The 12,971-nt window shown below is 44.5% G+C and overlaps 1 protein-coding gene across 1 annotated transcript in view; it reads left to right on the plus strand.

Moving 5' to 3' along the window:
- The window catches only part of nup155 (nucleoporin 155), a 208,047-nt gene that overhangs the window by 72,092 nt on the left and 122,984 nt on the right, over positions 1-12,971 (plus strand). The window contains exons 11-12 of the mRNA XM_060834039.1: positions 3,222-3,319; positions 5,867-6,019. Of these exons, the coding sequence (XP_060690022.1) occupies positions 3,222-3,319; positions 5,867-6,019 (251 nt within the window). The remainder of the gene's footprint in view (positions 1-3,221; positions 3,320-5,866; positions 6,020-12,971) is intronic.

Consider the following 12,971-nt stretch of genomic DNA (forward strand, 5'->3'; position numbering starts at 1 on the left):
CTTCTCCAGCAACTTTCCCACCACTGACGTCAGGCTCACTGATCTGTAGTTACCCAGAATATCCCTACTACCCTTCTTGTACAGGGGGACAACATGAGCAACCTTCCAGTCCTCCGCCACCTCACCTGTGTTTAAGGATGCCACAAAGATATCTGTCAGAGCCCCAGCTATTTCCTCTCTCTCCTCCCTCAGCAACCTAGGATAGATCCCATCTGTTCCTGGGGCTTTGTCCACCTTAATAACCTCTAGCCTACCCAACATATCTTCCCTACTTATGTCAATGTGATCCAGACTAATCAAACTTCTATCTCTAATCTCAACATTCATCATGTTCCTCTCCTCAGTGAACACTGATGCTAAGTAATCATTCAGAATCTCACCCATTCTCTCAGGTTTGACACACAGCCTTCCTTCCTTCCTTATTCTTTAGTGAACCAATCCTTTGTCTAGTTCCCTCTTGCTTCTTATATAAGAATAAAATGATTTGGGATTTTCCTTAATTCTGCTCGCTAAAGCTATTTCATGACCCCTTTTAGCCCAATTGATTCCTCGTTTAAGACTGGTCCGACTCTTCCGAATTCCTCCAGGGCCCATTCTGTTTTTAGCTGCCTAGACCTTATGTACGCCTCCCTTTCCAGAGGGATCTTGGGGTCCATGTCCATGGATCTCTCAAAGTTGCCACCCAAGTTGATAGGTTTGTTAGGAAGTTGTATGATGTGTTGGCTTTCACTTGCAGGGAGATCGAGTTTAAGAACCCGTGAGGCTACGCTGCAGCTCTGTAGAGCCCTGATTAGACCACACTTGGAATATTGTGTTCAGTTCTGGTCACCTCATTATAGGAAGGATATGGAAGGTTTAGAGAGGGTGCAGAGGAGATTTACCAGGATGCTGCCTGGACTGGAAAGTATGTCTTATGAAGAAAAGTTAAGGGAGCAAGGGCTTTTCTGGGACAACTGCGACTGGAAGAACACTACTATTATAGGACAAGCCAAACAGAGAACAGCCAGGGAATTCCTAGAGGCATGGCACTCATCCACAGATTCAATCAATAAGCACATCGACCTGGACCCAATATACCGACCACTGCAAAGGACAGCTGGAACTGACAACCGGAAGTGGCAGATTCAAACCACTACAAATGCCAGAGGAAAGATCACAGAAGCGCTTCACAGGAGACTCCCAAGCATTGAGGATGTCACCTAGACAGGGGGTGAAACATCTGCAACACAAATTCCTGGCTTGGCGAACAGATACACAACAACGAGCACCCAAGCTACAAATCTTCTCTCAAACTTTGAAGGGCTTTTCTCATTGCAGTGAAAAAGCATGAGAGACGACTTGATAAAGGTGTACATGATGATGAGAGGCATAGAGTGGATAGCCAGAGACTTTTTCCCAGGGCAGAAATGATTATCACGAAGGGGCATAATTTTAAGGTGTTTGGAGGAAGGTTTAGGAGAGATGTCAGTTCTTTGCACAGTGCGTGGAATGCACTGCCTTTGGTTTTAGTAGAGTCAGATACGTGAGGGAGATTTAAGCGACTCTTGGATAGGTATATCGATGATAATACAATGAAGGGTATGTAGGTTAGTTTGACCTTTGAGTAGGATAAAAGGTCAGCACACCATTGAGGGCTGAAGGACCTGTGCTGTGCTGTTCTGTGTTCAATCAGCCTTTTCTGCTCTGAAGAAAGCAACATGACTCTGACCATAGCTAAACTGCTCCATCCAAAGCAGCATCCCAGTGAACCTTTTCTGCACACTGCCCAGTATAATCACACCCTTCCTACAGTGTAATGACCAGAACTGCACATAGTAGTCCAGCTGTAGCCTAATCTAAATCCAATACAGCTTCAGCATAACCTTCCAGCCCTTACAATGTATGCTTTGACTGATGAGGCTTACATTGCCTTTATCGACTGGAGGAAGAATGCCTCATCTTGGTACCCTCCAACCTCACGGCATCAGTGTTGACTTTACCAATTTCCTCATCTCCCCAGCCCCCACCTCATTGCAGATCCAGACTTCCAACTTGTCACCACCCTCTTGAACTGTCCTACCTGTCCATCTTCCTTCCTGCCTATCCACTCCCCTCTGACCTATCACAACTCTGATCTCCAGCATCTGCTGTCCTCACTTTCTCTCTGATAAAGGAAAATATCTTCTAAGTGTCTTAACTTTTCAATTAACCTGGCCTGTTGCCTCCAAGGGCCTGTGGTCAAGCACAACAAAGTTCCTCTGTTCTCCTGAGCTTCTTAGTCTTGCTAGTCATTTAATCTCTTATGAGTGAGCTGATCTCACCATGTTATCCTCCTTTTCCTGCTTTTATGACCTTGTTATTTGATAAAAAGGCATTGAAGTGGATGATGAACTTTGATCATATTAAATGACAAAGTCTGATAGGCTGAATGACCTGCACTTGTTGTTTTATCTCCCATCTCTAGTTTATTTGAGTTGGTATGTATGTGCACGCTGTTGAGTATTCCTGTGTGTGCAAATCCTTGTTGGGATATGCCTGTGTGTGTGCATGTACTATCTGGGATATTCCTCTGTCTCTCTCTGTCTCTCACACACCTATCTATCTCTGTCTTCAATACACTCAATCATGTGGTGTTCACAGCTTTCTGTGGCAGTGAGTTCCACAGATTCACCATCCTTTGGCTGAAAACATTCCTCCTACTCTCAGTTCCAACAGGCTGTCCCTTCACTCTGAGGTTGTGTTTCTGGGTTCTACTCTTTATAACCCTTCTATAACACAATGGCTGCGTTCTTGTGCAACCCCACATTATAGAAAAATCATAGTTTAGAAGCAGGGCTTAAAGTGTTGGCAATGTAATCGAGCCACAGCCAATGCTCGTTTTAATAGATACACTATGGAAACAGTGTCCCCAATTTGTCAGTTGCATGACAGCGATTTTACGTTCATGAAGTGGGCTTTATAGCAGAATGACCTGTACTTGCAGAACTACCGTCACACTTTCTGAGGCATTCGCGTATTATGCCTAATACGTTTTGAAATATCCCTGTGTGTGTGCATTTATACTTTCTGGGATATTTATGCATGTCTATATGTAATTTCTGGGATATTTATGATGGATGCATATTCTAACTGTCTGGGATTTATGGTGTGAGTATCCCATTGGTCTCTGGGATATTCTTGCTTTAGAAATACTGCGGTGTAGTGTTGCTATTTCTTCTCAATGGTCCTTTTGTTTTTCTCAGAACCATAGATCGAGCTGTGTTCAAACCGATTGTTCACATAGCAGTTATTGAGAGCTCAGAGTCCGTGGATTGCCACCTGCTTGCTGTGACACATGCAGGTGAGAAGATAGAGTTGGTTAATTTGTGGAACGTTGTAGAATCATAGAATTCCTACAGTGTGCAAGTGGGCCATTGAGTCCGTACTGACCATCCAAACAGCATCCCATCCAATCCCACCCCTACTATCCCTACTCCTGTAACCTTGCATTTCCCATGGCTAATCCACCTAGCTTGCTCAATTCTAGACACCTATGTGGGCAATTTTTCACAGCTAATCCATCTAATCTGCACATTTTTGAACTGTGAGAGGAAACCGGAGCACCCAGCGGAAACCCAAGCAGACACTGGGAATGTGCAAACAACTCTCACAGACAGTCACCCAAGGGTGGAATTGAACTTGGGTCTCTGGAACTGTGAAGCAGCAGTGTTAACCAGAGTCATTGTGCTGCCCTGTGTACTAGTGTTATTACTGGTGTTCAGTGCAGCATTGGTTAATTCATGGAGTGTAGTGCTCATGTTCAGGAATTGAGTAAATTATGATGCCTCTGAGATACAATAATGAGGTAGTACTGAGTTTTTGATGCCAGATTGCCATTATTTAAAGAGATTGTGTGATGTTTTCACAGTGAATGTAGTTATGTTTGAAATCACCAAAACTGATCAGGAGGGACTGTGCTGTGTTTCATTCTGCAACCAAATGGTGTGAACACCTTGGAGAGCATGCAAAATAGTTGACTGAATAGTCCAACCAATAAATTCTTTAGTTATGTAGATATACTGAATAAACAATAATTGTTCTCCTGAGTAAGTTTAAAAATATTTGATAGAGGTGATTGAAATCATGAATAAATTTGTAGACAATCCTATAAAGAGAGGTGAGAACACTATCTGAGAAGTGAAAATGTGGCGAAGACAGAGTGGATTGAACTGAGAAGAAAAAATGAATTTCCCTCATGGAGGGAGCAGAAATTATTGAGGTATCAAATAAGTGCTTTGCATTTTTCTTGAGCAAGGATGGAGATATTGTTTAAGTCATTGTGGAAGAGTTAAAAGGAGAGAGTGTTGCAATACAGAATGGGCTAAAAATTGATAAAGGGGAATGTATTAGATAAGTTTGTCTGTACTTTCTGTAAAGTCACCAAAACCAGATGAGATGCAAACTAAAGAACTCCAGATGCTGTAAATCAGAAACAAAAACCGAAGTTGTTGGAAAAGCTCTGCAGATCTGGCAGCATCTGTGGAGAGAAATCAGCATTAATGTTTCAGATCAAGTGACTCTTGGGCAGAGCTGTTCTGAGGAAGGGTCTTCTGAGCCAAAGTATTAACTCTGATTACTCTCCATAGATGCTACCGGACTTGCTGATCTTTTCCAGATGAGATGCATCTGGGCGAGAACGCTGAGTGACTTGAAGGAATATAGTCAAGGCGCTGGCATAATTTTCTTGTCTTCCTTAAGCTTATGGGGGATGACAGAACAAGAGAGAATTGCTGATCTCACCTTAGTATTGTAATGATCGCTGCTGATTGTAATCCAGGACAATCAGACTCAAAGTTAAACCAAGGTATGGAGGGAATGCAACAAAAGTTTATCAGGCTGGGATGACAGGCGAAAGATTTGATCAGTTTGGCTTCTTTTCACTGGAGTTCAGAAGAATGGGTTGGGGGGTTCTTCATAGGAAGCAATAAACTTCAAACAGAACCAAACAGGGTCAATGCAGGAAGAATGTTCTCAATGACCAGGGAGTCCAGAAATAGGAGTAGTCCTTTAAGGATCAGTGTAGGCCATTTAGGACTGAGATGAGAAATAATTTCTTCCTGACCAGTTTCTTGGTCCTCCTTTGCTGTTGTTTTGATATTTCCCATTCTTCAGATTTTTTGTCATAACATTCAAACTGTGAGCCCATTGTGGGAAAGTGGAGCCAATATAGGAATTCATAATTTTTTTTGTGGTACAGCCATGATGTTTATTGTATAATAACTGTTTCTGGCCACTTTGTAAGCGTTCTGTTTTAGTTTTACACAAAATGTATGACCTCCTTTCTTGTCGTGATATCTCTGCATTGGATCCATAGTCTAATTCACAGGCTGCTGTCTCTACATTTGGTCCGCTACTGCCTTTAGATGAGTCTATCATCAAGCCATGCAGATTACTGTCTGTTTGTTCACATCTAACTGCACTGACATATGAACATAGCAAAATAGAAACAGGAGTAGGCCATTCACGATTATCATGGCTCATTGAACTTTCAAATGCCTTTACTCACCCCATTCCCACAACCCTCTGCACATTGGTGCTCAGAAATCTCAGTCTCTACATTAAGCATAGTCAAAGACTGAGCTTCCATAGTTCTCTGTGCTACAGAATTCCTAAGGTTTACAGCCATCATGAGTAAAAATAAATTGTCTTCATCTTGGACTTAAGTGATATCCCCCATATTTTAAAATGTCCCCCCTGCTTCGAAACTCCCCAACCAAGGGAAGCTGGTCAGTAGTACTGTGACAATGCTTGCTGTCCAGCAATATTCCATTGTTTAGTTGCACTGACTGCTCTCTCCATAGTAATCTGTTGTCTAACTGCACTGACTGTTGTCTTTTCTTGGGTCCAGGTGTTCGACTGTATTTCAGCACTATGCCCTTCAAGCACCCAGGTGTACGGCCCAGTGTGCTGGTGCTTGTACATGTCCGTCTGCCTCCAGGATTTTCTGCCTCAGCTACCCCTCAGAGGCCCTCCAAAGTTCACAAAGCTCTTTACACCAAAGGTACGTCTGTCACAGGTGAAACTACAGCAGTGTCCTCTGTTAATTATCTGCTGTATAGAATATTTTCCAAAACCAAAGTGATACTTGCGCCTTGCCAAAGGGTCGTCATAGTCTGAAGGGTCAGTCTGAAATGGATATTGTGTTAGTATGTTGGGATTCTGAACTGATACCTGATGTCAGTTGCTGTGAGTAGGTTATCTTTATCAATCCTGCAAACAGACTGCACATTCTGACATTGTCATTGCTTTTGGATCACTGTATGATGATAGTTGAAGGTCATTGAGTTGGTGCAGTGGCATGGATCTCAATTAAGAGCATAAACAGGTATCTGGAATCTGCTCTGCCATTGATTGTGATCATGGCTGATCTTCTGCCTCAGCTCCCCTTTCCCTCCTGCTTCTCATGTGACTTCCAATGTAATGACTCTTAACTACCTTCTGGGCAATTAGAGATCGGTAGTAAATGCTGGTCTAACCAGTGGTCAAAGAATCACAGTACAGAAGAGCCCTTTCACTCCTTTGAGTCTGTTCCACCAGACGTACCCAGACATGAGTCGTGAGTGTGGTGCTGGAAAAGCACAGCAGGTCAGGCAGCATCTGAGGAGCAGAAGAACCGACGTTTCAGGCAAAAGCCCTTCATCAGGAATAAGGTTTGTGAGCCAAGGGGGTGGAGAGATAAATGGGGGAGGGGTGACCGACCAAAAAAAACAGGCATAGCTGAGGCAGATGCCCATGGCTACTCCTTTGGTCTGGAGGAAGTGTGAGGATTCAAAGGAGAAATTATTGAGCGTGAGTACCAGTTCAGCAAAACAAATGAGATTGTTGGTGGAAGGGTACTGCTGGGGAAGTTGGGAGAGGAAGAATTGAAAGTCTTGGAGGCCCTCTTCATAGTGATAGAAGTATATAGGGACTGGATGTCCATGGTAAAGATAAGGCATTGGGGGCCAGGGAAGCAAAAGTCTTGGAGGATTTGGAGGGCATGGATGATGTCCCGAACATATGTGCAAAGTTCCTGGACCTTAGGAGATAGGACAGGCAGGAGGGGGTGGGGCAGGAGCAGGCCGAGATATTAGGTCGGCAGGGGCAGTCAGGCTTGTGAATCTTGGGTAGGAGGGAAAACCGTGTGGTGTGGGGTTCCCGAACTATGAGGTTGGAAGCAGTGGGTGGGAGATCCCCTGAGGTGATGAAGTTGTGTACATGGTCTGGGAGATGATCGTTTGGTGATGGGACTTGTCCTTCTTTGTCACATTCATCCCATAGATTTGAACACTTCAGGCACTCATCCAAGTCCTCTTTAAAGGTTGTGAGGTTTCCTGCATCGATTACCTTTCCAGGAAGTGCATTCCAGACATCCGTCACCCATTGGATGAAATGAGTTTTCCTCAAATTTCCTCTGAATCACCGGCCTCTGAAAATTATGCCCTCTTCCTAATGACCTTTTGTTTAAGGGAGACAGAAATTAACTCTAAGCCTAATTCTAATCCATGCCCCTCAGGCATCAAAGATTGAAGTGTGTAAGATTCTCCTAAACTTCTCTGCTCCAAAGAGAAATATCTAAGCCTATCTAGCCTCTCCTCGTGGCTGAAATACTCCGTACCAGGCACCATCCAGGTAACTCGCCTTTGCAACCTCTCCATTTCAGTCACATCCTTCCTTCAGTGTGGGACCAGCATTGGTTTCCAGGGTCCTACCATTTATTATGCATTCCAATCCGTTGCTCTCAATGTGGTCTCCTCTACATTGGAGGGACCGAGTGAAAGATTGCAGAATGGTTCAGGGAATGTCTCTTGTCCATACACACCAACCAACCCTGCCTTCCAGTGGCCAACCATTTCAAACCCCAGCCTATCCCCCCTCCCCCTCTCCCCCCAGTGACATCCATTCTGGGCCTCCTCCACAGCAGAAACATGGCCAGCTGCAAACTGGAAGAGGGGCACCTCATCTTCTGCCTCGGGAGCCGACAACTCCACTGCCTCAACGTTGAATTCACCGGTTTCCAAATCGCCCCTCCCCACCCCATCTCAGATCCAACCTGTCTGACTCGGCTCTGGTCTCTTGACATTCCCTGCCTGTCCCTCTTCCCTGCAACCTATCCGCTCCGTAGTTCCCACCAACCTATCACAATAACTTATTAACTTCACCCAACTATTGCCATTCCAACTTCCTTTGTTAGCCTCACCCTCCACTCCTCCCACCGATTTCCCAGCCCCCTCCACAGCCTTGATAAAGGGTTAAGCCTGAAACATCTACTCTGTTGCTTCTCAAATGCTGCCTGACTTAGTGTGCTGTTTTTTAGCCTGACAGTTTATCAAGTCTGACTTTTCCAGCATCTTCAGTCCTCACTATCTCCTTGTTTCTCTGACCCAGATGCATCACCTCATATGTTTGGATTAAATTCCATTTGGCACAGATCAGCCTGTCTCTCCAGCCCATCTAATCCTGTCGTCCTCCTGTAATCTCAGGCACTCCCCCTCATTATTTGCCATCCTACCAATTTTGTTTAATCCACAAGCTTGCTGATCAACACTCTTATATTTAAGCCTAAATCATTTGTACACATCACAAACTACAAAAGTCCCAACACTGACCTCTTTGGGACATCCTCTACTTTGAGTCATGGAACTGTACAGCACTGAAACAGAGATTTCCGACCACCTTGTCCATGCCGACCAGACATCCTAACCTAATCTAGTCTCATTTGCCACCACTTGGCACTTTGTCAGCACTTCGTATTCATATACCCATCCAGATGCCTTTTAAATGCCTCCATCACTTCCTCTGGCAGCTCATTCTATACATGGATCATCCTCTGCGTGAAGATGTTGTCCCTTAGATCCCTTTTATATCTTTTCCCCTCTCACCCTAAACCTATGCCCTCTAGTTCTGGACTCCCCACCACCGGGAAGAGACTTTGTCCATTTGTCCTATCCATGCTCCACGTGATTTTATAAATGTGGACAAGGTCACCCCTCGGTCTCCAACGCTCCAGTGAAAACAGCCTGAGCCTATTCAGCCTCTCCCTGTAGCTCATATCCTCCAATCCTGGCCACATCCTTGTGAATCTTTTCTGAACCATTTCAAGTTCCACAACATCTTTTCAATAGGAAGGAGACCAGAATTGCACACAATATTCCAAAAGTGGCCTAACCAATATCATGTACAGCCGCAACATGACCTCCCAACTCCTGTACTCAATACTCTGACTGATAAAGGAAAGCATACCAAATGTCTCCTTCGCTATCCTATCTACCTGCGACTCCACTTTCAAGGAGCTATGAACCGGCACTCCAAGGTCTCTTTGTTCAGAAACACTCCCTAGGATCTTACCATTAAATGTGTAAGTCCTGCTAAGATTTGCTTCCCCAAAATGTGGCACTTCGCATTTATCTGAATTAAACTCCATCTGCCACTCCTCAGCTCATTGGCCCATCTGGTCAAGATCCTGTTGTAATCGGAGGTAATCCTCTTCACTGCCCACTACGCTTACAATTTTGGTGTCATCTGCAAACTTACTAACTGTACCTCTTATCCTCGCATCCAAATCAATTATGTGAATGACAAAAAGTAGAGGACCCAGCACCGATCCTTGTGGCACACCACTGGTCACAGGCCTCCAGTCTGAAAAACAACCCTCCACCACCAACCTCTGTCTTCTATCTTTGAGCCAGTTCTGTATCCAAATGGCTAGTTCTCCATGTATTCCATGAGATCTAACCTTGCTAATCAGTCTCCCGTGGGGAATCTTGTCGAACGCCTTACTGAAGTCTATATAGATCACATCTACTGCTCTGCCCTCATTAATCCTCTTTGTTATTTCTTCAAACAACTCAGTCAGTTTGTGAGACATGATTTCCCACGCACAAAGCCATGTTGACCATCCCTAATCAGTCCTTTCCTTTCCAAATATATGTGCATCCTGTCCCTCAGGATTCCCTCCAACAACTTGCCCACCAGCGAGGTCAGGCTCACCGGTCTATAGTTCCCTGGCTTGTCCTTACCGCCCTTCTTAAACAGTGTCACCACGTTTGCCAACCTCCAGTCTTCCGGCACCTCACCTGCGGCTGTTGATGATACAAATATCTCAGCAAGAGGCCTAGCAATCACTTCTCTAGCTTCCCACAGAGTTCTCGGATACACCTGATCAGGTTCTGGGGATTTATCCACCTTTACCCGTTCCAAGACATCCAGTACTTCCTCCTCTGTAACATGAACATTTTGCAAGATGTCACCATCTATTTCCCTACCGTCTATATCTTCCATATCCTTTTCCACAATACTTTGCAAAATACTCATTTCGTATCTCCCCCATTTTCTGTGGTTCCACACAAAGGCTGCCTTGCTGATCTTTGAGGGGCCCTATTCTCTCCTGAGTTACCTTTTTGTCCTTAATATATTTGTAAAAACCCTTTGGATTCTCCTTAATTCTATTTGCTGAAGCTATCTCATGTTCCCTTTTAGCACTCCTAATTCCCTCTTAAGTATACTCCTACTTCCTTTATACTATTGTAAGCATTCACTTGATCTATCCTGTCTATACCTGACATATGCTTCCTCTTTTTCTTAACCAAACCCTCAATTTCTTTAGTCATCCAGCATTCCCGATACCTAATTCTGTCCATCAGAGTTGCTTCCAGTGATTTCCTCACCACTCAGGTTAGACTGACTGGCCTATAGTTTCCTGGTTTATCCCTTGCTCCCTTCTTCAATAATGGGAACTGCATTGGCAGTCCTCCTGTCCTCTGGGATGTCTCCTGTGACCAGAGAGGAATTCAATGTTTTTGCAAGGGCCGCTGCTAATTCCTCCCTTGGCTCACTGAACAATCGGGGATACGCTTCACCTGGCCCTGCATATTTATCAACTTTTAAGGCTGTAAGACCACTCAAGCTCCTTTCTGTCTCTGGTCACAGAACTTATCCCTGATTTGTTTACTCATTTTGTCCTCCCATATGGATGTACATGGAATAGTGTAGATTACTTGGGCTTCAGATTGATTAGACTAGATTACTTGCAGTGTGGAAACAGGCTCTTCGGCCCAACAAGTCCACACCGACCCGCCGAAGTGTAACCCACCCAGACCCATACCCCTACATTTACCCCTTCATCTAACACTATGGGCAATTTAGCTTGGCCAATTCACCTAACCTGCACATTTTTGGACTGTGGGAGGAAACCCACACAGACACAGGTAGAATATGCAAACTCCACACAGAGAGTCGCTTAAGGCGGGAATTGAACCCAGGTCTCTGGCGCTGTGAGGCAGCAGTGCTAACCACTGTGCCACCCACAAATGGTATGACATGTCAGCGCAACATCGAGGGCTGAAGGGCCTGTACTGCGCTGTAATGTTCTATGTTCTATCAGTGAACATCAACCTAGAATATGCATTTTGAAACCTATGTAGACACTCTGGCTCTACAAAGTGCTTTCTGTGGTTCCTACTGGGCTCTCTTTCTCCCCTCATTATCCTTTACCCTTAATATACCTGTAAAACAATTTAGGATTTTCCTTCATTTTACCTGCCAGTGTCATTTTTTTTCACTGTCCTAATCTTATTAAGTTCATTTTTGCACATTGAACACTTGTCTAGGGCTTCTGCTGTTTTGAGCGCTCGCTATCAGACATTATGCTCCATTTTCTCTTAATCCGATGCTGAGTATCCCTCTTTATCCAGAGTTCACTGAATTTGATGGTTCCACTCTTCTTTGACAATAGACAATAGGCGCTGGAGTAGGCCATTCTGCTCTTCGAGCCTGCATCACCATTCATTATGATCATGGCTGATCATCCTCAATCAGTATCCTGTTCCTGCCTTATCCCCATAACCCTTGATTCCACTATCTTTAAGAGCTCTATCCAACTCTTTCTTGAAAGTATTCAGAGACTGGGCCTCCACTGCCCTCTGGGGCAGAGCATTTCACACAGCCACCACTCTCTGGGTGAAAAAGTTTCTCCTCAACTCTGTTCTAGGTGGCCTAACCCTTATTTTTAAACTGTGTCCTCTGGTTCGGCATCAGCAGAAACATGTTTCCTGCCTCCAGAGTGTTCAATCCTTTAATAATCTTATACATCTCAATCAAATCCCCTCTCAGTCTTCTAAACACAAGCGTATACAAGCCCAGTCGCTCCAATCTTTCAGCGTAAGATAGTCCCACCATTCTGGGAATTGACCTCGTGAACCTACACTGCACCCCCTCAATAGCCAGAATGTCTTTCCTCAAATTTGGAGACCAGAACTGCACACAATACTCCTGGTGTAGTCTTACCAGGGCCCTGTACAGCTCAGAAGGGCCTCTTTGCTTCTATACTCAATTCCTCTTGTTATGAAGGCCAGCATGCTATTAGCTTTCTTTACTGCCTGCTGTACCTGCATGCTTGCTTTCATTGACTGATGTACAAGAATACCTAGGTCTCGTTGTACTGCCCCTTTACCTAGCTTGACTCTATTTAGGTAGGTAATCTGCCTTCCTGTTCTTGCAACCAAAGTGGATAACCACACATTTTTCCACATTAAACTGCATCTGCCATGCATCTGTCCGCTCAACTAACCTGTCCAGGTCACCCTGTATTCTCCTAACATCCTCCTCACATTTCACTCTGCCACCCAGCTTGGTGTCATCAGCAAATTTGCTAATATTACTTTTAATACCTTCATCTATATCATTAACGTACATTGTAAAAAGCTGCGGTCCCAGCACTGATCCCTGCGGCACACCACTGGCTGCCATTCCGAAAGGCACTACTCACTACTCTTTGTTTCCTATCAGCCAATCAATTTTCAATCCAAGTCAGTACTTTGCCTTCAATACCATGCGCCCTAATTGTGCTCACTAACCTCCTATGTGGGACTTTATCAAAGGCTTTCTGAAAGTCCAGGTATACTACATCCACTGGATCTCCCTTGTCCATCTTCAGAGTTACATTCTCAAAAAAATCCAGAAGATTAGTCAAGCAT

The sequence above is a fragment of the Hemiscyllium ocellatum genome, chromosome 2 (assembly GCF_020745735.1).
Source record: "Hemiscyllium ocellatum isolate sHemOce1 chromosome 2, sHemOce1.pat.X.cur, whole genome shotgun sequence".
Lineage (NCBI taxonomy): Eukaryota > Metazoa > Chordata > Chondrichthyes > Orectolobiformes > Hemiscylliidae > Hemiscyllium > Hemiscyllium ocellatum.